Source organism: Babylonia areolata, chromosome 20 (genome assembly GCF_041734735.1).
Source record: "Babylonia areolata isolate BAREFJ2019XMU chromosome 20, ASM4173473v1, whole genome shotgun sequence".
Taxonomy (NCBI): Eukaryota; Metazoa; Mollusca; class Gastropoda; order Neogastropoda; family Buccinidae; genus Babylonia; species Babylonia areolata.
The window spans coordinates 48,482,226-48,509,427 of record NC_134895.1 but is presented as its reverse complement, the minus strand read 5'-3'; the positions used below and the strand labels follow the sequence as shown (position 1 = coordinate 48,509,427).

Below are 27,202 nucleotides of genomic sequence, written 5' to 3'. Positions count from 1 at the left end.
CGGCGCACGTATCACTATGGTACTGACGTACTCACGGGCCCACTGAATTCTGCAAGCTGATGAGTACAACCCGAAGCCCCGGCCCTCACCGCCCCCCTCCAAAAAAAAAGAGATGATGATAATGATGACAACAATAAAACAACAATAATAATAATAATAAGAAGAAGAACAACAACAACAATGATGATAACAATAATAATAACAAAAAGAAAGAAAGAAAGAAAAAAAGATGATGATGATGATCACAATGATGATGATAACAAGAACAACACAACAACAACGGCAATAACAATGAGAAGAAGAAGAACATCATCAATAACGACAACAAGAACAACAACACTAATAATAATGATAATAATGAGAAGAAGAAGAAGACTCTGAAGAAAAAGATTGAAGAAGAAGAACAACAACAATAATAATAATAACAATAATAATAATAATAATGATGATGATGATGATAATACGGTTAATATATTCGTTCCTCGAGGACTAAGCCATTCATTTCTTTAGCTTCTTAATTAGCATATCGGACCATGTGACAACTCATGATGCACAAGACAAGGAAAAGAGCACACACACACACACACACACACACACACAGAAAGAAAGGGGGTTTTTTTAATGAAAAAAAAAATGTATAAAAAAAGGGGGGGAGGGAGGGAGAAAATGACCAAAACATGAACACAGAAAACTGTGTCAGCGTTAGAAGAAAAAAGAAGGAATGGGGGAAAAAAAAGCCAAACAAAGGACACTAGAAAAGAAAAAGAAGAAAGAGAAGAAAAAAAGGAAAAGAAAGAAAACATTACCCAAACACTGAAACAAACAAACAAACAAAAAAAAAGTGTCAGCGCCCTTCATGGTCTGCCTGTCAGTGGTGGACTTTGAACGTCTTGGTGGAATCAGGACCGTTCCGCTTGCTTGGTCACGTTGTCTCACCCCACCCCCCACCACCACCACCACCCTCCCAACACCATCTATTCATGGATAGGTATGTATGCCAACCGTATATACATTATGACCGCTGAAACAGGAGATTTAAAAGGTGTGCGGGGCTGTCTGAATTTCAGAACGGGTCACCTTGTCGAGAAAGACAGAGAGAGAGAGAGAGAGAGAGAGAGGATGCCCAGGCTGCCTTGCGAAGGAAGACGGTGACTATTAACTCACTCAGTACGGCCAGTCCTCTCTTCTCCTCTACACAGACCCCTCGGATGTCCAGTGGGTGTCTGGATGACCCAACCTTTAGCTTCCGTCGTCAGAATTGTGGTATTCTTTGTCAACATTCACCTCTGCAGTATAAGAGCCTTCCGCTTGCAATATTTTGATGATGATAATTGGGGTGAAACGCTGTTAACGTCGTCCTCTTTCGCCGTTAGTATTGAGAGAGTTAAAATAATGGGTGGTTTTCGTTTTATGGTCAGCATGCATCTGGTGCCTTGGCGAGCAGTTAGTTCTGGAACTGCATGAACTGCACATGAAAATAGGGCATTTTTATGCTAGCAAAGACTGGGCTCTACATTAGTCCCTTGTCATTGCAGTGGGGAATAGCAGCATAGGTTGGGGTGGCCGAAATTTGTAACACTGAAAGGATTATGACTGGGATCTAGGGGCTGGTCAATAAACCAAAGTGTGTGACTTATTACTGAAACAAAGTAAAATAAAGGGGGGAAACACTGGCCACCAAAAAGCCATAACCAAAATGTGTGTAATGTAGAAATGGTGATGAACTACACGGAATGTCCAAAGAGAAATAAAATCTACATTGTAAAATGTTTACCACCATTGCATCTGACAAATGATGCAAAGATCATAATGAGATCACATTTATATCCAGAAATCAGAACTTCCTTTTTTTCGGGTTTTTTTTTTTTTTTTTTTTTAAAGAGAGAGAGAGAGAGAGAGAGAGAGAGAGAGAGAGAGAGAGAGAGAGAGAGAGAGAGAGAGAGAGAAACCTGAAAGCAAAAAAAAAAAAAAAAAAAGAATTAAAAATCTCACACGTGCACACATACAAACACACTGCCCCCACACACATACACTCCCCACTCCCACAGAAAATGGCTAAGTTTTAAATTAACATTCATCACCTGGAAACAATGAATCAACGAATGTTGTAAAATAATAATATATTCAGACTATGACAGGTTCATGCATTAACATACAGAGAAAAAAAATGTAAGCTTCCTGCATTTTCATATCTAAATTCAGCAAACTTGTTAAACATTTATATGTGAAAAGCCTATAACTAGCAACAAGGTAATAATATTATTTGAATGACAGACCTCAAAAGCATTTGTAGCTAATTTTGTCATACCATCTTTTGATGTATTTTGCACAATTTCAACAAAGCTATGGTCCAGAACTCTTCTTGACTGCAATCGGGACAGAGAAACAGTCACAACCATTACAAATATTACAAACTGGAAATCTGCTGTCCAAGTTGCTACTTTTGTCAAGACAGAGAACAATAGTCTTGAAGATATGCCATAATGAGAATAAGGCATAAGCCCTATGATTCCAATCTTGCTTAATTCCAAGTCTACGGCACACTTGAGAAGAGAAATTAAAAAAAACAAAAAACCTGCCATCATCATTCAATGACCTTGCTGTCAAGGGAGATGGAGGGGGGGGGGGGGGGGGCTGAAAAAACAACAACATGCACAGGACCGACAACACTGCAGAATTAGAATACCAAAACACTGCAGAACCGGTACCTTGGCACAGTTCTAGACAACAAACAGGAACTGGCTTATACACTGTTTTTAAACAGTGTTAATCTTCTTCATGATTCACGTGTGATGCCACTTCATCCATCACAGGAATTATGGAACTGGAAAAAAAAAAGAAAAAAATAATAATAGAGAAAACAATAGTACATAGGAGCTAGACCATCATTCTAAATAATGCAAATCGTTATCCTTGACTTTCAATTGGGTTCTGTTTCTGAAAAAAGAAAAAAAGACTACGTTTGATTACAAAATGGTGAAAAATCCCCATCGCTATCACCATCATATTTCCCTTTCAAATATGCCATGCTGAAGCCTTGAACTTTATCTGATGACCTTGACTCCATACAGGGATTTCTGTTATCACCATGGAAAAACGCACACGTACCAAATTTGATGAAGATAGGCTGTGTGCTGTGCTAACCTACCTTTCCTGAACTGACAAGCTTTGTCTATCATAAATAATGGTCTGTGACCTTCGCCGTTGACCTTCAAACTCAATAGAGGTCACGCTGTAACTGTGGCCGGTCACCATCGCAACGACAGCGCCCATGATGATTGGCCCTGTGCGTTTGGTTGGGCAACAAAACAAAGATAGTCACAGTGGAAGCTCAATCATGACATTATTTGAAAAAAAAAGGGCCCACGTGACGACCTTGACCTTTAACCTCTCACCCTGCTTATAACTTCATCATCAAGAGAGTGACTAGAAAGGTCTTACATCTACCAGTCTACTTGTTTTATTTTCAAATCATTCGCGGTAGCTAGAAAAAAAATGCCAGTGTGAAAGTTTAACATGTGTGTGCATGTGTGTGTGTGTAATGTGGGTGTCAAAAATATTCTCATCCATATTATGTGATTTTATTCAACAGTCACAGCAATAAGAGCAGCAATCAGCAAAATAAAATGCAGCAATGAGCAATTTACTTATGAAGACAACAAAGAACATGATAAAAATGATACAGCAAAAATCAGCAGACCACCAACACATTTGTGCGCATGCACAGCTGCATGTGTAAAATCTCTGCATGTCATAGTATACACGTGATCGTAAAAAAATAGGTGAGCAAATCTCATGTAAACAGGGCGGACAACAGGTGTGATCGCACCAGTCTGTCCCTTTCTCTCACAGCTTCTGAATAATCACAGGGTTTGTTTATTGTTGCTTATAGTCCAGCCCGCGACCACTCAGGGCCGCATCAGGACTGCCAAACCATACAAATGCTCAGCCACGTCAACACAAGACTGTCACATCTACACACACACACACACACACACACAGAGTAAAAACACAAGATAAACCCACAAAACACAGTTCATGACACATCATCCAAACCATTTATATGTCATAAATGTATTTACAAATCTGCCCCTTCCTATCTCTGTGGCTGCCTTCACCTCTGCACTCCATCTCGCTCACTACGATCGGCTTCGGATCCACTCTGTTTACGCATACCCAGATTCAAACACTCTACTGTTGGCCGCCGTTCTTTCTCTGTCTCTGGACCTTGAAATTGGAATGAACTTCCTCTTTCGCTCTGTCAAGTCTCCACACTCAGCTCTTTCAAGTCTGGCCTCAAAACCCACCTCTTCCCAAAATAGCCTCCCTTCCCTGCCTCTTCCTTGTCTTCAGTTTCTCCAGTTTTAGAGTTATGCATGTGTGTGAATGACTGGTACGAAAGCGCTTTGATTTGTCTCTGCACAAGATTCAGCGCTATATAAATACCATTATTATTATTATTATTATTATTTAGCTCCTTAGGGCAATAAAGAATAGGCTGTGCTTAGGACGTCAGCCCTTCCGCTTTATTTATCATCCCCAGATTAAAAACAAAAAAAAAAAAAAAGGGGGGGGGAGCGGTTGGGGGGGGGGGGGGGTACTTCAAAGCCAAACAAATAATACATTTATACAGCCACATAGGCAAACAACACTGCAAAATGGACAACTAGTGCCCATCCCAGTGTTAACAATTTCACTACCTAGTCGCCAGAGCAAATCAGCACAGATAGTACATCACAGACTACGGAAAAGAGAAAATAAGTGGCAAGGCTTGCTCAAAAAAAGAAAGGGGAATGGCCTGGGAAGGCAGAACAATGAGGTAACAGTGAAGGGGTGGGGAAAAAAAAAGGCAGAAATAAGGAGAGCAATTGAAAAGAGAAAAATGTCCAGCACAGAATTCCCAGAAGGTGGGGATGCTATTTATACTGAGAGACCCCCCGACATCCCATAGGGGAGAATCACAGGTTACATGACAAAAACCTATCTTCTTATCCTTGGTCTCTGTCCCTGCGTCTGTCTCTCCAACTGTCTCTCTGTCTCTGTCACTCACACACACACACACACACACACACACACACATACACACATACACACACACAGCCGCAAAAAAAAAAGAAAGAAAAATCATGAAGCTTGCGATCACAGCAACGTTTCATTGCACCTAAATTGTCTTGGGATATCAAGCATCAACCATTTCCCAAACATGTGGTTTTCAGTGCCGTAAATGATAAATCTTCCCATCCTTTGTAAAGCTTCCCATCAAAAGTAAAGAAAGAAAGATACAAACAAACAAACAAACACATGTTTTTCAAAAGGGACACAGTGAATCAAAAAGCACGGGGCAACAGAACTGGGGGGGGGGGGGGGGGTGTTTGTGTGTTTTTTTTTTGCATCATTTTTCAACGTTTCCACTTGTCAGTGCAAGCTTCAGTTTCAATGAGTCAAAAGTGTGTGGACTGACCCAAATATATGCTACATCACATTTACATTAAAAAAAAAAATTTTGTTACAAACAAAACGAAAAAGAAGAAGAAAAAAAAAGATCAGACGCCTGATCATCGTATGAACACAACATACTGGCCAGGACTTGACCGCCTGGACTAGGTTTGTGTAAAACGTTAACAGAAACTTCATTAAAATAATAAAACAAAATATCTTTTCAAAAAAAAGAAGAGAATACATTAACATAAAACGTAAGATATGTAGAAGGCAAATGACCCCCCCCCCTACCCCCCCCCCCCCCCCCCACACACACACACATGGTGTATTCCAAATGGTTGGCAATGATCAATCACAAATTTCCGTTGGCAATGATCAATCCCAGTTTCCACAACAGACAACAGAACCCAGTTTCCACAGCATGATTGAAGGTTTGAGCATCAGAGCGGAGTGTTCCCCCCCCCCCCCCCTGTTGTGCGAGGCCCAGTGTGTTGTTGGCAGGCAACAGGAAAACGACGCCAGTCATGGAAACCCAGGTCCATTCTTCCCTAAAAATCCAACCACCCGGGCCGTGTGTGTCTGCTGACGTCTCCTCCACCACGCCCACACCCCACCCCCATGCAGGGTGGAAAGGTCAACGTTCAGTCCTTGTCGTCGTCGTCGTCACAGGAGGAAGGGGATCAAGGCTTTTCTGTTGGGAGGGTACAGCTCAAACTGCTGCTTGTACCTGTCGGGCATACAACACACACACACACACACACACACACATACACGCACACACGCGCGCGCGCATAGACACACACACACATACACCTTGTTTATGGAGAGAGTTACCACTCTTTACTATTTGTTAATCAACTTGTATTAACTATGACTAAGTGCAGACAAGCCTACCCCACGAGTCTGACTGTCAGTACTACAGGTTTCAAAAATCAGGCACAAACCAAAATTGACAATACACCCACAGTCTTAGAACAGCACATTATACAAACCAAAACAAATTTAAACAAGAGAGGCAAGGCCTTCAAGACTCACTTGTGATACACTTTTTTAAAAAAATCCAAGCTTTTTATGTACTGAGTATAATTTCAAAATGTAATGTTTAAGATGAGAAAGATCAGTTTAAAGCAAATTAAGTCCCTTAGCATTAATTACAGAGTAATTTCCCTTTTTTACTATCTGCACCAAAACGTATGCAAAATAAATAAAATTTCCATGCTTAGCAAAAGAAGTCCCTGTTCGAACAAAAAATGATAATAATGACTGCTCTTGTTGTTGGGTCTGAATATCAGATCGAAGTGCCAAGTTTAGAGAATACAAAAAATATAAATATAACAGTAAATGCAGTTTGCATATAATTAGGCTTCATTTTTTATTTTTGTGTGCCCATCCCAGAGGTGCAATATTGTTTTAAACAAGATGACCGGAAAGAACTGAATTTTTCCTATTTTTATGCCTAATTTGGTGTCAACTGACAAAGTATTTGCAGAGAAAATGTCAATGTTAAAGTTTACCACAGACACAAAGACACACGGACACACACACACACAGACAACCGAACACCAGGTTAAAACATAGACTCACTTTGTTTACACAAGTGAGTCAAAAAAGCACTGCCACACATACACACCCAATGACCACCTCTGACAATGTCATTTACTTTAAACATTAGCATGTGTGCAAGATGAAAATTAAATGGTGGCTACATCTGCAAAGAACAAAGAGATCTGACGTAAGCATCCTCCAGTTCCTTTTTGTCACCATGTTCTCTTCTCCTCTTCTTCTTCTTCTGCGTTCGTGGGCTGCAACTCCCACGTTCACTCGCATGTACACGAGTGGGCTTTTACGTGCATGACCGTTTTTACCCCACCATGTAGGCAGCCATACTCCACTTTCGGGGGTGTGCATGCTGTGGGTATGTTCTTGTTTCCATAACCCACCGAACGCTGACATGGATTACAGGATCTTTAACGTGCGTATTTGATCTTCTGCATGCATTTACACACGAAGGGGGTTCAGGCGCTGGCAGGTCTGCACATATGTTGACCTGGGAGATCGTAAAAAATCTCCACCCTTTACCCACCAGGCGCCGTCACCGTGATTCGAACCCGGGACCCTCAGATTGAAAGTCCAACGCTTTAACCACTCGGCTATTGCGCCCGTCGTCACCATGTTCATTTTTCGCTGATTCATTCCGCAGCCTGTTTCTGAATTTCCAGTTCTAACAGTATGTGTTTCTGAACTGCAGCTGTGACTGTCTACAGAAACCAGCCATGTGCAACTCCGCTCCCCCCAACCACCCCAACAATTTTTTTTTTTTTTTTTTTTTTTTTTAAACAAATATGGAATAATTGGGATGGTGGGACATGTCTGTATATAGAGGGCAGAGAGAGAGATTGACTGAATGAGATTGAGATGATATATTCATATATGGCCATAGCCCCAGGGCAGACAGAGAGAGACAGACAGACAGACAGAGACAGAGAGAGTGAGAGAGAGAGAGGAGGGGGAAGCGAGACAGAGAGACAGGCAAGGGGAGCTCACCAAGCGTGGTTGTGGCGGGAGCGGGGGACGAAGGTGGCAGCGGAGAACAGCGTCCACACCAGTCCTGACAGGGACCAGGTGGCTACTGTCCTGCACACACACACACACACACATCGTCACACACACACACACACACACACACACATCGTCACACACACACACACACACATCGTCACACACACACACACACACACATCGTCACACACACACACACACACACACACACACACACACACACACACATCGTCACACACACACACACACACACACACATCGTCACACACACACACACACACACACATCGTCACACACACACACACACACACACATCGTCACACACACACACACACACAGGGTAAAAATTGTCAAACACATAAAAGCCCACCCGCACACGCATACAGGTCATTGTGGGAACTGCAGCCATGAATGATGACGACGATGATGATGATGATGACGATGGAGGAGGAGAAAAAATGTGATGCAAAGCAGACAGACAGACAGACAGACAGGCAGACAGACAGACAGACAGACAGGAACACTCACCATCCCACCCATTCCAGGAGCTCCCCAAAGTAGTTTGGACAGGATACCAACTCAAACAGTCCGCCGTATGGAATGTAGTACCCGTTGGTTCCTGAAACCGGTTTTATATCATCTCTTTAATAAAACAAACTTTGGTAGGTTTCTGCCAGTGGCTGGCTGGCTCAGTTCACTCAGCGTCATGCTCACAAAAAAAAAAAAGTTAAATCTATGGCAAACACATGAAAACTAGCAGTTCTCCTGCTCATCTTAGCGTGTCGTCATTGCGATGGTGTCAGTGTAGCGGGGTCCCCTTCACCTACCCTCATTTGTAAAAGCATAATTTCCCATGAGTTAATTTAAAAAAAAAAAAAGGGGAGAAAACCAACAGTGTGATTAAAAACAGAAGCACACAAACATCACACCCCTCCCCCCCCCCTCCATACCACACACACTCACTCACTCTAATACACTCCACACATGCATGCATATATAGTATCATCATCCTATTGTAAGAAAATTTCCAACAGTACCGTCACAATAAATGGTTTAAAAGAATATATATATATTTATACACACACACACACACACACACACACACACACACACACATATATATATATATATATATTGTAAAAGTGTAATCATTAAAAACAAATACACTTGAACACATGCTCTGTATGCCTCACACACATATACAAAAACAAACACACTCAAATACTCGGAAAAAAAATAACAACTCCACACAAACATAAACATATTTCCAACAGTTACAACAAATGATTTCAACAGATAAAGCTCTGAAAGCTTGGGGGAAATACTGTTTACTGTTCCATACAATCATGTCAGTTAACTCACTTAGTACGGCCAGTCCTCTCTTCTCCTCTACACAGACCCCTCGGATGTCCAGTGGGTGTCTGAATGACCCAACCTTTAGTTTCCGTCGTCAGAATTGTGGTATTCTTTGTCAACATTCACCTCTTCAGTATAAGAGCCTTTCGCTTGCAATATTTTGATGATGATAATTGGGGTGAAACGCTGTTAGCGTCGTCTCTGTCGCCGTTTGTATGGAGAGAGTTAATAACCATAAGCTGTAGTCAGCATGCTGGGTTTATAGACTGGTGTGAAAAAGCTCATCACGTCTGCTGAGCCCTTTTCAATCATTCGGTCAATCAGTCACACACCGGTCAATCTGTCAACAAATCACTACCACTAAAAAAGAAAAGGCTATCTGGTATGTCAGTGAATTTGCTAGCTTGCTTGTAAAGTAGACTGGGTGGCCTAAACACTTGCCTTATGTCAAAGACTGACATGAGCTTACAGTTGGGCCAGTAAATAGTTCAGTTCAGTTACTCAAGGAGGCATCACAGCGTTTGGACAAGTCCATATATGCTACACCTCTTCTTCTTCTCTTCTTCTTCTGCGTTCACTCGTATACACACGAGTGGGCTTTTACGTGTATGACCGTTTTTACCCCGCCATGTAGGCAGCCATACTCCGTTTTCGGGGGTGTGCATGCTGGGTATGTTCTTGTTTCCATAACCCACCGAACGCTGACATGGATTACAACCTTAACGTGCATATTTGATCTTCTGCTTGCATATACACACGAAGGGGATACAGGCACTAGCAGGTCTGCACATATGTTGACCTGGGAGATCGTAAAAATCTCCACCCTTTACCCACCAGGCGCCGTCACCGTGATTCGAACCCGGGACCCTCAGATTGACAGTCCAACGCTTCAACCACTCGGCTATTGCGCCCGTCATATGCTACACCAAATCTGCTAAGCAGATGCCTAGCCGCACTATCAATGGTTCCTCCACTGCAACAAGAATTCATTTAATAACAGTGATACTAATATTATAAGGAATTCACAGCTTTGTCTTTTTTGTGAAGTACCATGACTCTCAAACTAGAAGGCACTAGCTCTTAGTGCTGCAGCCTTGGGGGCTAGTTGGCCACTGGGGACCATCCAAACGCCGGACTGTCCTAAAGCCCCTCATGTCCGAGAGAGATCGGTGATGTAACTTGAGCAAGACACTCCACCGCAATCAAATTTTAGCCCAGATAGTTGGAACAGCAGCTGCCTCCTCTGCTGTTCTGATAGTCACAGCCAGACATGACCAATTATCATACAGTGCAGATGAGCTGGGAAGGAGGTAGGAAGGAAGGTAGGGAGGTCGTGTGGAGGACATGATTGGAGATGGATGGATGGTCAGTTATGTACAGCAATGAAGCAGGACTGGGGTCAGGGATAGGTGGTGGGTGGTCACTTCATTGGTCAGCTGATGATTCAGCATTATCATAGGTGAAGAGGCGGGTGGACGTGGGAGTGGGTGGTAGAGGTGTGGGGAGTGAAACTGAAAGTGGGTGGTTGAGGTGTGGGGAGTGAAACAGAAAGTGGGTGGTTGAGGTGTGGGGAGTGAAACAGAAAGTGGGTGGTTGAGGTGTGGGAAGTGAAACAGAAAGTGGGTGGTTGAGGTGTGGGGAGTGAAACAGAAAGTGGGTGGTTGAGGTGTGGGGAGTGAAACAGAAAGTGGGTGGTTGAGGTGTGGGGAGTGAAACTGGAAGTGGGTGGTTGAGGTGTGGGGAGTGAAACTGAAAGTGGGTGGTTGAGGTGTGGGGAGTGAAACTGAAAGTGGGTGGTTGAAGTGTGGAGAGTGAGGTGTGGGGAGTGAAACTGAAAGTGGGTGGTTGAGGTGTGGGGAGTGAAACAGAAAGTGGGTGGTTGAGGTGTGGGGAGTGAAACTGAAAGTGGGTGGTTGAGGTGTGGGAAGTGAAACAGAAAGTGGGTGGTTGAGGTGTGGGGAGTGAAACAGAAAGTGGGTGGTTGAGGTGTGGGAAGTGAAACAAAGTGGGTGGTTGAGGTGTGGGGAGTGAAACTGAAAGTGGGTGGTTGAGGTGTGGGGAGTGAAACTGAAAGTGGGTGGTTGAGGTGTGGGGAGTGAAACTGAAAGTGGGTGGTTGAAGTGTGGAGAGTGAGGTGTGGGGAGTGAAACTGAAAGTGGGTGGTTGAGGTGTAGGGAGTGGGTGGTTGAGGTGTGGGGAGTGAAACTGAAAGTGGGTGGTTGAGGTGTGGGGAGTGAAACTGAAAGTGGGTGGTTGAGGTGTGGGGAGTGGGTGGTTGAGGTGTGGGGAGTGAAACTGAAAGTGGGTGGTTGAGGTGTGGGGAGTGGGTGGTTGAGGTGTGGGGAGTGGGTGGTTGAGGTGTGGGGAGTGAAACTGAAAGTGGGTGGTTGAGGTGTGGGGAGTGAAACTGAAAGTGGGTGGTTGAGGTGTGGGGAGTGAAACTGAAAGTGGGTGGTTGAAGTGTGGAGAGTGAGGTGTGGGGAGTGAAACTGAAAGTGGGTGGTTGAGGTGTGGGGAGTGAAACAGAAAGTGGGTGGTTGAGGTGTGGGAAGTGAAACAGAAAGTGGGTGGTTGAGGTGTGGGGAGTGAAACAGAAAGTGGGTGGTTGAGGTGTGGGGAGTGAAACAGAAAGTGGGTGGTTGAGGTGTGGGGAGTGAAACTGGAAGTGGGTGGTTGAGGTGTGGGGAGTGAAACTGAAAGTGGGTGGTTGAGGTGTGGGGAGTGGGTGGTTGAGGTGTGGGGAGTGAAACTGAAAGTGGGTGGTTGAGGTGTGGGGAGTGAAACTGAAAGTGGGTGGTTGAGGTGTGGGGAGCGAAACTGAAAGTGGGTGGTTGAGGTGTGGGGAGTGAGGTGTGGGGAGTGAAACTGAAAGTGGGTGGTTGAGGTGTAGGGAGTGGGTGGTTGAGGTGTGGGGAGTGAAACTGAAAGTGGGTGGTTGAGGTGTGGGGAGTGAAACTGAAAGTGGGTGGTTGAGGTGTGGGGAGTGGGTGGTTGAGGTGTGGGGAGTGAAACTGAAAGTGGGTGGTTGAGGTGTGGGGAGTGGGTGGTTGAGGTGTGGGGAGTGGGTGGTTGAGGTGTGGGGAGTGAAACTGAAAGTGGGTGGTTGAGGTGTGGGGAGTGGGTGGTTGAGGTGTGGGGAGTGAAACTGAAAGTGGGTGGTTGAGGTGTGGGGAGTGAAACTGAAAGTGGGTGGTTGAGGTGTGGGGAGTGAAACTGAAAGTGGGTGGTTGAAGTGTGGAGAGTGAGGTGTGGGGAGTGAAACTGAAAGTGGGTGGTTGAGGTGTAGGGAGTGGGTGGTTGAGGTGTGGGGAGTGGGTGGTTGAGGTGTGGGGAGTGAAACTGAAAGTGGGTGGTTGAGGTGTGGGGAGTAAAACTGAAAGTGGGTGGTTGAGGTGTGGGGAGTGAAACTGAAAGTGGGTGGTTGAGGTGTGGGGAGTGAAACAGAAAGTGGGTGGTTGAGGTGTGGAAGTGAAACAGAAAGTGGGTGGTTGAGGTGTGGAAGTGAAACAGAAAGTGGGGACATGCGCACGGACACCAGATGCAAAGAAGCATACACAAAGACACACAAACAAGCATACACACAAACAAACAAACATGTATTCACACACACGACACACAAACACTCATGCACAGGCTCTTTCAAACATACGACACAAACACAGAGACAAGCACACACTGATTCACAAACACTTGTTCACACACATACTGTCTCTCTCTCTCTCTCTCTCTCTCTCTCACACACACACACACACACACATGCACACAAAAACAGACTCACACGCCAGTACTGAATAACAACACAAACACAACACACTAATACAACACAACACAAATGCAACACAACACAAGCGCAACACAACACTAATTGAATACAACATAAACGCAACACAACACTAATACAACACTAATACAACACAACACTAATGCAACACAACACAAATGCAATGCAACACAAGCGCAACACAACACTAATACAACACACAACACTAATACAACACAAATGCAACACAACACTAATACAACACAAACACAAGGCAACACTAACACAACACCAATACAACATGACACAACACTAATATAACACAACACCAATACAACATGACACAACACTAATATAACACAACACCAATACAACATGACACAACACTAATATAACACAACACAACACCAATACAACATGACACAACACTAACACAACACAACACCAATACAACATAACACAACACAACACAACACAAACGCAACACAACACAAACGCAACACAACACCAATACAACATGACACAACACTAATATAAAACAATACAATACAACACCAATACAACATGACACAACACTAATATAACACAACACAACACAACACTAATACAACACAACACCAATACAACATGGCACAACACTAATATAACACAACACAACACAAACGCAACATGACACTAATACATCATGACACAACACTAATATGACACAACACAACACAAACACAACACTACACCAATAGATCATGACACAACACTAACATAACACAACACAACACCAATACATCATGACACAACACTAATATAACACAACACAACACAAACACAACACAACACCAATACATCATGACACAACAATAATATAACACAACACAACACAACACCAATACATCATGACACAACACTAACATACCACAACCCAACACAAACACAACACAAGCGGAAGGTCCAAAGACAAGAGGAGTGCGAGTCAAAAAAAACACCGGGACAGAATGAGGGGGGCGCCGTGGGTACACCCACCCTCGGGCTGGTCAGGGAAATGATGGTGGTCACCTCTGACATTCCTCAGGGAGCGGAGCTTCCAGTCGGCCCAGCGGTTAATCACGTAGCCCACCAGGTACAGCACCACGCCCAGCAGGAAGCGAGGGTCACTGAAAAAAAGGCGTCATCGTACAGACTGTGTTGTGTTGTTGTTGTTGTTGTTGTTGTTGTGCTGTTATTGTCCTGTGGTGTTGTACTGTGTTGTATTGTGTAATGCTGTGTTGTGTCGTTGTTGATGTACTGTGGTGGTGTTTTGCCTGTGTTGTTGTGTAATGCTGTGTTGTGTCGTTGTTGATGTACTGTGGTGGTGTTTTGCTTGTGTTGTTGTGCTGTTGTACTGTGTTGTACTGTGTAATGCTGTCTTGTGCTGTTGTTGCACTGTGGTGGTGTTTTGCTTGTGTTGTTGTGCTGTTGTACTGTGTTGTATTGTGTAATGTTGTGTTGTTGTCGTACTGCGTTGTTGTGCTGTTGTACTGTGTTGTATTGTGTAATGTTGTGTTGTGTTGTTGTCGTACTGTGTTGTTGTGTTGTGTTGTATTGCGTAATGCCGTGTTGTGTTGTTGTACTGTGGTGTTGTACTGTGTTGTATTGTGTAATGCTGTGTTGTGTTGTTGTCGTACTGTGTTGTTGTGCTGTGTTGTATTGCGTAATGCCGTGTTGTGTTGTTGTACTGTGGTGTTGTACTATGTTGTATTGTGTAATGCTGTGTTGTGTTGTTGTGGTACTGTGGTGTTGTGGTGTTGTACTGTGTTGTATTGTGTAATGCTGTGTTGTGTTGTTGTGGTACTGTGGTGTTGTGGTGTTGTACTGTGTTGTATTGTGTAATGCTGTGTTGTGTTGTTGTTGTACTGTGGTATTGTGGTGTTGTACTGAGTTGTACTGTGTAATGGTGTGTTGTGTTGTTGTCGTACTGGGGTGTTGTGTTGTTGTACTGTGTTGTATTGTGTAATGCTGTGTTGTGTTGTTGTCGTACTGGGGTGTTGTGGTGTTGTACTGTGTTGTATTGTGTAATGCTGTGTTGTGGTGTTGTACTGTGTTGTATTGTGTAATGCTGTGTTGTGTTGTTGTCGTACTGGGGTGTTGTGGTGTTGTACTGTGTTGTATTGTGTAATGCTGTGTTGTGGTGTTGTACTGTGTTGTATTGTGTAATGCTGTGTTGTGTTGTTGTACTGTGTTGTATTGTGTAATGCTGTGTTGTGGTGTTGTACTGTGTTGTATTGTGTAATGCTGTGTTGTGGTGTTGTACTGTGTTGTATTGTGTAATGCTGTGTTGTGTTGTTGCTGTACTGTGGTGCTGTTCTGCGTAATGCGGTGTTGTGTTGTTGATGTGTTCTACCGAGTTTTGAGGTGTTGTGCCGTGCTGCGTGTTTTGTTGTTTTTGTTGTGTTGTGTTGTACTGTTGTATGTTGTGTTGTTATGCTGTGTCGTACTGTTGTTGTGCTTTAATGTGTGGTGTTGTGCTGTGCGTTGTGATTTGTTTCGTACTGTGTTCTATTATGCTGTGTTAATGCTATGTTGTGCTGTGCTGTACTGGATTTTTGGTTTTTTGTGCTGCGTTGCATTGCATTGTTCAGTACTGTGCTGTGTTGCACTGCGTTGTTCAGTACTTGGCCCAACACTCGGCTTATATCACAGATTGACATAAGTTTACATTTGGGCCAACAGCAAAGTGAGAGCTGTATTATCAATGGGAAATCATTTACAGCTTAGTCTTTTGCGAAGGACTATGACTCTCAAACTAGGAGGCAAAATTGTGCTGGCTCTTAGTGCTGCAGCCTTGTGGGCTGGCTGGCCTTTGGGAACCATCCCAACGCCGACTGTCCTAAAACCCTCTGTTCAGTACGGTGTTGTGTTGTATTGTCTTGTCCTTGTACTGTATTGTGCCAGCATTTTGTTTTTATATTAAGCTGCATTGTGATGTGTTTCTGTTGCGTTGCATTTGTGCTGGGTTGTATTTTCATTGTACTGCGATATACTGCACTGTATTGTATTGTACTGCATGGTAAACTTTAACATTGACATTTTCTCTGCAAATACTTTGTCAGTTGACACCAAATTTGGCATAAAAATAGGAAAAATTCAGTTCTTTCCAGTCATCTTGTTTAAAACAATATTGCACCTCTGGGATGGGCACAAAAAATTTAAAAAAAGAAGCCTAATTACATGCAAACTGCATTTACTGTTATATTGATATTTTGTGTATTCTTTAAACTTGGCACTTTGAACTGATATTCTGACACAACAACAAGAGCAGTCATTTTTATCATTTTTTGTTCAAACAGGAACTTCTTTTGCTAAGCATGGAAGTTTTATTTATTTTGCAAACGTTTTGGTGCAGCTGGTAAAAAAAAGGGAAATTACTCTGTAATTAATGCTAGGGGACTTAATTTGCTTTAAACTGATCTTTCTCATCTTAAACATTACATTTTGAAATTATACTCAATACATAAAAAGCTTGGATTTTTTTTAAAGTGTATCACAAGTGAGTCATGAAGGCCTTGCCTCTCTTGTTATTATTACTATCATTTTTATCATTACCATCATGGGCATGTATATGCATGTATGTTTATGTATACAGTATACACAGTTTGCTATGGACATTGAATACACATTCAGTCCAGTGCCTTGTCATCATTTTGAATGTTTGCTCACGTAGCTGGACCAACCTGTTTGTTTTGATCGATGTTGTAACGTGTAGCAGAGCTCTGTTTATTTGAACTATTGTATTATAAAAGGCTTTGAGCAAAATCCTCTCATTCGTGTATTCATTTATGGTCTGTTCATCAAAGATGATGATGATATTAGACTGAAAATAAATGATATTATTATTATTATCATCATCGTTTCTATCATAATGATGATGATTGTTACCATCAATTAGAAATCGACATTTCTGCATATTCGGATGAAAAGGGGGGCAGTTGAGGTGGAGGGGAGAGGGGGGCAAGGGGGAGGGGACTAAGAGAGAGAGAGAGAGAGAGAACAGAATGTGGAAAAGATAGACTAAGAGTACAAAATGTAAAATGGAGAGGGTGAGTGTCAGTGACTGGAGAAAGAAAAAACATAATATTGGAAGGGTGTGTGTGAGAGGGGGCACGGGAAAAGCGGGATATTGTATGCACTAGTTCTGTAGATTATTATTTGAAAAGAGGTTCATGTGGGGACCTACAATAAACAACCAACTGGACAATTCAACTTTGAGCAAGAATCGTTTGATTAAGCGCTACATAAAGTATACCTACCTTATAATTATTATAATTATGACGTGAAAGGAACTGACCGGTACTTACTAGTAATAGCTGCTGTGGTAAGTGGCAATTAAGTGCTACATAAATAAACCTATCATTCTTTTTTTTTCTTTCTTTTTTGCTGCCCCATCATCTGCACCGTTTCAGTGGCATTACTCCCACGCCGCTCATTTAGATTCCCCATACACGGCCACACCCGGGTTCGTCTGTCAGTTCCAACATCAGCAGTCTGCAGGGAACCATTGATGTTAGGTTGCCAGGAGGCCACACACCAGAGGAGACCCTGCTCTGCTGCTGAGTCACTTCGTTGGTGTTCAGTGGTGCCTATTCTGATTCAACGTACTTAGGACACCACCTACTAAGCCCCCTACTAATGACAATAATGGCTTAGTCGGGGAGCCAGACTGAGTGAGCGTCCCCCCAAGAGTGGAGACCACCACCACATCCCTCAAACAACAGCCCCTCACGAATCTGCCAACACTGATGACATTGACAGGACATCCCAAGCACAGAAGTGGAGGGGTATTGAAACTGAGGTCACCATGAGAGCAAGGCATGAAAGGCCACAGACTTTGAGACTGTTTTGTTTATATTGATGATGATGAAGGAGGATGACGATGATAATGTTGCTATGGAGGTCCATTTTGGTTTGGGACTGCGTGACAAGGCTGTACTCTACGCTTCCTGTCATAATGATATCCCAGCGTTAACCAAGCCTGAGAGATACAGACACTTGCAGTGTTGGTCAGGTAATTAGAGCAACACACCCAAAGACGCATCCCTGAAGTGGATGACACTCGACTGTGAGGTCCCAGTCTCCCCATTTAAGCCCACAGCACACTCAACTCTGGGTAGGAGCCGGCCACAGGCCGAAAAACCCACCTCTGCTGGGATTCGAACCCGCGTCCTCCCAGCCGTCAGCCTGCGACGCTAACCACTTTGCCACGGCGGCTGGTAAACCTATCATTCTTCTTATCATTCTAATAATCATGACATGAAGGTACTGACGGGAACTTACTAGTAATAGTTGCCGTGGTAACTGGCGGATCCCACGTGATCAGCTATGATGAAGTGATACAGGCAGTTGGGCCCCAGGCCACCCAGGGTGATCCTGCACACACCGTGCACACACACTGCTCATAATACTGGTGCTGGCGGTCAAAGTAGCAGTCTGTAGTAACAGTGGTGGTAGTAGTAGTAGTAGTAGTAGTAGAAGACTGTAGCAAAGGTAGTTTAGCAGTGGTTGTAGTGGTGGTGGCGGTGGTGGTCAAAGTAGCAGTCTGTAGTAACAGACCAAAAAATAAAATGCTGACAGGAACGTGTAAGTTATAACAACAGGCACACAAAACCAAAAACTATGATGACAGGAACCCGTAAGTTATAACAACAGGCACACAAAACCCCCACCCCCCAAAAAATGCTGACAGGAACCCGTAAGTTATAACAACAGGCACACAAAACCATCACCCCCCCCAAAATGCTGACAGGAACCCGTAAGTTTATAACAACAGGCACACAAACCCAAACAAAATGCTGACAGGAACCCGTAAGTTATAACAACAGGCACACAAAACCCCACCCTCAAAAAATGCTGACAGGAACCCGTAAGTTTATAACAACAGGCACACAAACCCAAACAAAATGCTGACAGGAACCCGTAAGTTATAACAACAGGCACACAAACCCAAACAAAATGCTGACAGGAACCCGTAAATTATAACAACAGGCACACAAACCCCCCCTCTAAAAAAATGCTGACAGGAACCCGTAAGTTATAACAACTGGCACACAAACCCAAACAAAATGCTGACAGGAACCCGTAAGTTATAACAACAGGCACACAAACCCAAACAAAATGCTGACAGGAACCCATAAATTATAACAACAGGCACACAAACCCCCCTCTAAAAAAAATGCTGACAGGAACCCATAAATTATAACAACAGGCACACAAACCCCCCTCTAAAAAAAATGCTGACAGGAACCCGTAAGTTATAACAACAGGCACACAAAACCCCCACCCCCAAAAAAATGCTGACAGGAACCCGTAAGTTATAACAACAGGCACACAAACCCCCCTCTAAAAAAAAATGCTGACATGAACCCGTAAGTTATAACAACAGGCACAAAAAAAACCCACCCCCAAAAAATTGCTGACAGGAACCCGTAAGTTATAACAACAGGCACACAAAACCAAAAACTATGATGACAGAAACCCGTAAGTTATAACAACAGGCACACAAACCCCCCTCTAAAAAAAAATGCTGACAGGAACCCATAAATTATAACAACAGGCACACAAACCCCCCTCTAAAAAAAATGCTGACAGGAACCCGTAAATTATAACAACAGGCACACAAACCCACCTCTAAAAAAAATGCTGACAGGAACCCGTAAGTTATAACAACAGGCACACAACCCCCCCCCCCCCTCCCTCCATGATAACAATAACAATAATGAAACATTTCTACCACCAAATCCTTCATTATAACTCATGATGGCCAATTATTTAAGAAAAGTAAAAACCCAAATCCTAATTTGACATGCGTCTTGATCAATGTCATCATGCACATAAGCATGCACATACACACAAGCACATACACATAGAGACTGACTTGCACACAAATTACATGCAAACGATCATACAAATATGTGCAGCAAACCCATATGTACCCATGTATGTGCACTCAGGGATACACATGCACATGCATATTCACACATTCACAGATGCATATGCATATTTTACATATACTCACACATGCACACAGCTAACAATAAAGACAACAACAACAACAACAAAATAAAACAACTACTTACCCGATAGGAACAGTGGCATTCCTGTAGCGCATGATCAACGGATGGATGATACCTCTGTAGATGAATATCACACACACACAAACACACACACACACACACACACACACACACACACACACATGTACAAACACACACACACACATGTACAAACACACACACACACACATACACACACACACATGTACAAACACACACGCACACAAACACACACATACATGTACAAACACACATGCACACAAACACACACACACACACATGTACAAACACACACGCACACAAACACACACACACACACATGTACAAACACACAAACACACACACACACACATCAGTTTGGCATGTACTGAAACTGAAACAATACTTCTCAGGGAGAAGAAGTGCATCACTCATTAACATGAATACAACAGCGCGCTAGTTCTTCGAGACAGACAGGGCAGAGACTAGGAACAACCAAGGCTGAGACTGTCTGCAGAAAAACAGAAAATATCTTTACTTCAGCAAGTCACAGTAGGCAACCGAAGCTGACTTCATTCTGTAACGTTTAAGTTGATCGTATTTTGAAACGCGAGGAAACGTGTTTGAAACAGTGTAAAAAAACGAAAAAAAAAAAAAGTATCTGCATGTCCATATTATGCACCTCGTTTTGTTCCAGTACTGATATTCAGCAAAAAACCGCATACTTAATTGGGTTTTTTTTTCATGCTCAGAACAGTGTTACATAGTAAAAGCATTTCCAGCTTTTTTTTGGTGGAAGAAATCCAAGGAAATCTGTTTGTAAATCAGACAATTCTTAAGATAAATGTCATGTTTTCTGATGGGTAAATTTATCTTTCCTCTTTGTTGTTTCCCTCTTTTATTCTCACATAGACTAGAAATCAGTGTGTGGAGGAGGGGGGTAGAGGAGGTGCAGGGTAATGTGTGGTGTGTGTGTGTGTGTGTATGTGTGTGTGTGTGTTGGAGCTCATGTACGTTTATATGTATTTGACTGTGCTTTCACATCTGTGAAACTGCATGTTTGGTGCATATCTGTTATGCATGTGTGGGTGTATGTGTGAATGTGTGTCTTCATGTTTTACATTTATTTGCTTATTTATCATCATTGTTGTCTTATTTATTTATTTTTTTATTTTTATTATTATTATTGTTACTACTACTTTTTTTATATTATAATTATTTATTTATTTATTTATTTATTTATGTAAGCTTATCTATTATTTATTCACTTTTTTTTCTCAAGGCCTGACTAAGCGCATTGGGTTATGCTGCTGCTCAGGCATCTGCTTGGCAGATGTGGTGTAGCGTATATGGATTTGTCCTAACGCAGTTACGCCTCCTTGAGCTACTGAAACTGAAACTGATTGACTGATTGGTGTACCAGTCTATCTTGTGAGGCAAAGGCTGCGCTTTGGATGGTCAAAATCAGTCCTGTTGAGAACAGTGTCTGCACGGGCGCAATAGCCGAGTGGTTAAAGCATTGGACTTTCAATCTGAGGGTACAGGTTCGAATCCCGGTGATGGCGCCTGGTGGGTAAAGGGTGGAGGTTTTTCTGATCTCCCTGGTCAACATATGTGCAGACCTGCTAGTGCCTCAACCCCCTTCGTGTGTATATGCAAGCAGAATATTGAATACGCACGTAAAAGATCTTGTAATCCATGTCAGCGTTCGGTGGGTTATGGAAACAAAAACATACCCAGCATGCACACCCCTGAAAGCAGAGTATGGCTGCCAACATGGCAGGGTAAAAACGGTCATACACAACAGCCCACTCGTGTGCATATGAGTGAACGTGGGAGTTGCAGCCCATGAACGCAGAAGAAGAAGAAGAAGAAGAAGAGAACGGTGTCTAAAGTGGTTCACCAGTCTGATCCTTGGATGACAGCCTCTTCTTCAGGTAGTGCAGACACAGCTGGAGTGTGGACTGACTGAAGGCCTCAGTTTGATGGCCAAATACATCATAATGATCAAAACATGCGGTCTATAGACAGCCAGGATGTTTCAACAGATTATAAAGAAAAACAAGAGAGGCAAGGCCTTCAAGACTCACTTGTGATACACTTTAAAAAAAATCCAAGCTTTTTATGTATTGAGTATAATTTAAAAATGTAATGTTTAAGATGAGAAAGATCAGTTTAAAGCGAATTAAGTCCCCTAGCATTAATTACAGATTAATTTCCCTTTTTTACTGTCTGCACCAAAACATTTGCAAAATAAATAAAACTTCCATGCTTAGCAAAAGAAGTTCCTGTTTGAACAAAAAAATGATAATAATGACTGCTCTTGTTGTTGGGTCAGAATATCAGATCAAAGTGCCAAGTTTAGAGAATACAAAAAATATCAATGTAACAGTAAATGCAGTTTGCATATAATTAGGCTTCATTTTTTATTTTTTTGTGCCCATCCCAGAGGTGCAAGATTTTTTTAAACAAGATGACTGGAAAGAACTGAATTTTTCCTATTTTTATGCCTAATTTGGTGTCAACTGACAAAGTATTTGCAGAGAAAATGGCAATGTTAAAGTTTACCACGGACACACAGACACATACACACACAGAGACACACACACACACACACACACAGACAACCGAACACCGGGTTAAAACATAGACTCACTTTGTTTACACAAGTGAGTCAAAAAGGTTCGCTTGTTTTGCATGTAAAAGCTTACCCAGAATCAGTGTCATGCTTCGTTTTTGTACTTATACTCTTAGATGAGTGTTTTGTGGGGAAACAATTCATTGACTGGATGTGCTGTCCATACCTTTGTACATAATGAAGCAGGAATAGTCCCAGGAATGTGAAGTTGGCAAACCCTCTTTGATCGCCATAGAATACAAACACCTGGAAGCGAATTTTCAAACATATGCACACATGCATGATGCATGCATATAATACATGTACACATACAAGCACACATACTCACACAAATAAATAAGTTCATGCACACATAAATGAATGACAAACGTTCACGAAAACAAATAACATATGAAAATACACATACACACAGCTACACCCCCCTCCCCCCCCCCACACACACACAATTAACATTAGTTCAACATTCACATAAAGTGATTTTGTGTAAACAAAAATGAACAATGCTGTCCTTATTTGATGTGTATGATTCGCACTGCATGCACCCCAAGAGTGGTCTTTTCTTCTCCTTCTTCTGGAGCACAGACAGCCAGTGAGGAGCCTGCTGTGTTAACCCTCTGAAACTAGTAGGCAAGAGTTCTAATAACACGTCAATATTCATCCCTGAGGCACTCAAAATGGAAAGCACAAGCTATGTGTTTACTGAGCCGGCCCCAAGAGCAAACTCGTTAAGTGTAAACATTAGCTTCTGTCCGTGCGTAGGCATGCAGATTTGATCAGAATGTGTAACATCACAGTGACTCTCTGAAGGAAGTCTGGGATGCCATAGATTTATGGTAAAAGAGTCCCAGCGAAACCCCACACACACACACACACACCCACACACACCCTCCCCCCCCCCCACCCCTTTTTTTCTTCTTTCTTAAACTAAACAGAAGTCCTAGGGGTTCAAGTCTGCAGAGAAGTTGAGGGAAAACAAGGGGGGAAGGGGTGGGTGGGGCGGGGGAGAGGGGGTCGGGGGTGGTGGGGGTGGGGACTCCTGATGCAGACATTACCTCCCTGTCTTCGACCACCTGTAAACAGGTGCCTTTGGTGAGAGGAGCGGGCCTGCCTGCCTTAGGGACCCCCTAGAGCTCTGTGTGTGTGTGTGTGTGTGTGTGTGTGTGCGTGTGTGTGCGTGCGCATGGGCAGGGGTATTTACAGATGGAAACGTGTGTGTGTGTGCCCTTGTATTTTATATTAATTGAGCACTGTTTTATCTTTTACACCAGTTTTTATACATGTACCTTTTTTTTTTTCTTTCTTCGTTTTAAATCTCCACCGTGTCACTGTTCTCTCTAAGCTCTATGGTTACGCTCTATAGGAATATCCTTTAACAAAAAATAAAATAAATATATCACCCCTAAATAGAGAGACCTGGAATGAGCGCTGTGGGAGTAATACCACTGAAATGGTGAAGATGACAGGGCAGAAAAAAAAATGGGGGACCAGTATCCCAGAAATGTGATGAGAGAAAAGAAAAGTTACGATGCCGGAGACAACGACAGACAGCCAAAGGGCACTTACCAGAATGAAAAGCAGGACGCCAGGAAGAGCGTCTGACAGAATGTGTCCCAGCCTCTGAGGTATGGGTGGCCCCCACTTGGCTTCCTGCCCACAAGCACCAAGGGGGGAGTGTCATCTTTCTGTGTTGTCATTCACACTATACACGTTATACACAGACACTGTTCCATTTCTTTCTGTTATATTCTCTCATTCCCAAAGCTGAGGTCTTGGCATTCTAAGAGGAAGGAAGCTATCACAGAATCTGGGAATGATGAGCATCCAGTGGCAGCCGTCAGTCGGCTCTACCCAGGTAGGCAGCTTGTTGTGCAAATGACCCCATGTGGAGTGATGGCCTAGAGGTAACGCATCCGCCTGGGAAGCGAGAGAATCTGAGCTTGCTGGTTCGAATCACGGCTCGGCCGCTGAAATTTTCTCCCCCTCCACTAGACCTTGAGTGGTGGTCTGGACGCTAGTCATCCAGATGAGACGATAAACCGAGGTCCCGTGTGCAGCATCCACTTAGCACACGTAAAAGAACCCACGGCAACAAAAGGGTTGTTCCTGGCAAAATTCTGTAGAAAATCCACTAAGATAGGAAAAACACAAAAAAAACTGCACGCAGGAAAAAATACAAAAAAAAATGGGTGGCGCTATAGTGTAGCGATGCGCTCTCCCTGGGGAGAGCAGCCCGAATTTCACACAGAGAAATCTGTTGTGATAAGAAGAAATACAAATACAAATGTTTTTAAAGCGCTTAGAGCCTGGTCTCGGACCGAGGATAGGTGCTACGCCGCAAGCATCAAAATCATCATCATCATCAAGGGGATGACCAGGCTGCCTTGCGAAGGAAGACGGTGACTATTAAAAGAATGGGTTTTTTTTTTAATGGTCAGCATGCATCTGGTGCTTTGGCAAGCTGCATAGGCACATGAAAATAGGACATTTTTATGCTAGCAAAGACAGAGCTCTACATTAGTACCTAGCCATTGCAGTGGGGAATAGCAGCATAGGTTGGAGTGGCCGAAATTTGTAACATGAAAGGTTTATGGCTGGGATCTGGGGGCCGATTAATAAACCAAAGTGTGTGACTTATTACTGAAACAAAGTAAAATACAGGGGGAAACACTGGCCACCAAAAAGCCATAACCAAAATGTGTGTAATGCAGAAATGCTGATGAACTACAAGGAATGTCCAAAGAGAAATAAAATCTACATTGTAATGTGTCCCACCATTGCATCTGACAAATGATGCAAAGATCATAATGAGATCACATTTATATCCAGAAATCAGAACTTTTTTCGTTGTTTTTCCTTTTCTTTTTTTTTTTTGAGAGAAGGTGAGAGAGAGAGAGAGAGAGAGAGAGAGAGACAGACAGACAGACAGACAGACAGACAGACAGACAGACAGACAGACAGACAGAGAAATCTGAAAGCAAAAAAAAGAAAGAAAAAAAAGAATAAAAAATCTCACACATGCACACATACAAACACACTGCCCCCACACACATACACTCCCCTCCCCCACAGAAAATGGCTAAGTTTTAAATTAATATTCATCACCTGGAAACTATGAAGCATAGAATGTTGTTGTAAAATAATATATTCAGACTATGGCAGGTTCATGCATTAACATACAGAGAGAAAAAACTTAAAGCTTCCTGCATTTTCATATCTAAATTCAGCAAACTTGTTAAACATTTATATGTGAAAAGCCTATAACTAGCAACAAGGTAATGTTTGAATGACAGACCTCAAGTCAAAAGCATTTGTAGCTAATTTTGTCATACCATCTTTTGATGTATTTTGCATAATTTCAACAAAGCTATGGTCCAGAACTCTTCTTGACTGCAATCGGGACAGGGAAACAGTCACAACCGTTACAAATATTACAAACTGGAAATCTGCTGTTCTTTCTTTTCTTTCTTTCTTTCTTTTGCGTTCGACAGCTACGCAGTCAGGGTCGATGTCCGAGGGATGCCACGAACTCGGACGTCCGGCGAAGATCGGCTACCGTCCCCCAGAGTTTGGTGTTGAGGTTTGTGTTGAGCTTTGGTGTTGAGGCCAGGACTGCTGCCGCATTTTCTCATACAGGGGGCTGTCTTGGAGAATATGGGATGGAGTCTTGTCAGCCTGGCCGCAATCACATAGGGATGTGGCTGCCACTCCAATCCTCTTCAGGTATGCTCGGAGGCTGCAGTGTCCTGTGTGAAGGCGGTAGATGGCAGGAAATCTGCTGTTCAAGTTGCTACTTTTGTCAAGACAGAGAACAATAGTCTTGAAGATATGCCGTAATGAGAATAAGGCATAAGCCCTATGATTCCAATCTTTCTTAATTCCAAGTCTACAGCACACTTGAGAAGAGAAATTCTTTTTTTTTTTTTAAACCTGCCATCATCATTCAATGACCTTGCTGTCAAGGGAGATGGAGGGAGGGGGTGGGGGGCTGAAAAAACAACATGCACAGGACCAACAACACTGCAGAATTAGAATACCAAAACACTGCAGAACAGGTACAGCTTCACCTGGTTTTCGTGTTTGCCGTAGGGAGCTGGAGAGATCAGCTGCACAATGAAGGTGATGACAGCCAGCAGCAGACCCAGTCCACACAGCGACAGATGGACGATCAGACGAGTGTCAGAGCTGGGGTACAGCTGATAGGGAATGGCCTGCCACATGCATGCATCCAGTATCAGTAGCTCAAGGAGGCATCACTGCCTTCAGATAAATCCTTAAACACTACACCACATCTGCCAAGCAGATGCCTGACCAGCAGCGTAACCCAACGCGCTTAGTCAATACATCCACACACTCCTTCATCACAGTCATATCTCTTACGTCTCTGACCAAGGA

At 43.0% G+C, this 27,202-nt stretch overlaps 1 protein-coding gene across 2 annotated transcripts in view; it reads right to left on the bottom strand.

Annotated features, from left to right (window-relative positions):
- Positions 1-5,900: 5,900 nt before the first annotated feature.
- Positions 5,901-27,202, bottom strand: part of LOC143295097 (uncharacterized) — a 24,492-nt gene continuing 3,190 nt past the window's right edge. Inside the window, exons 2-10 of one of the 2 annotated variants that reach the window (XM_076606660.1) lie at positions 26,875-27,018; positions 24,374-24,457; positions 22,977-23,056; positions 20,218-20,271; positions 18,419-18,511; positions 14,132-14,262; positions 8,527-8,617; positions 7,984-8,073; positions 5,901-6,166 (exon numbers count right to left, since the gene is read on the bottom strand). In XM_076606660.1, coding sequence (XP_076462775.1) covers positions 6,103-6,166; positions 7,984-8,073; positions 8,527-8,617; positions 14,132-14,262; positions 18,419-18,511; positions 20,218-20,271; positions 22,977-23,056; positions 24,374-24,457; positions 26,875-27,018 — 831 coding nt within the window. In that variant the 3' untranslated portion in view covers positions 5,901-6,102. The remainder of the gene's footprint in view (positions 6,167-7,983; positions 8,074-8,526; positions 8,618-14,131; positions 14,263-18,418; positions 18,512-20,217; positions 20,272-22,976; positions 23,057-24,373; positions 24,458-26,874; positions 27,019-27,202) is intronic. The other variant, XM_076606661.1, reaches the window with a different exon arrangement.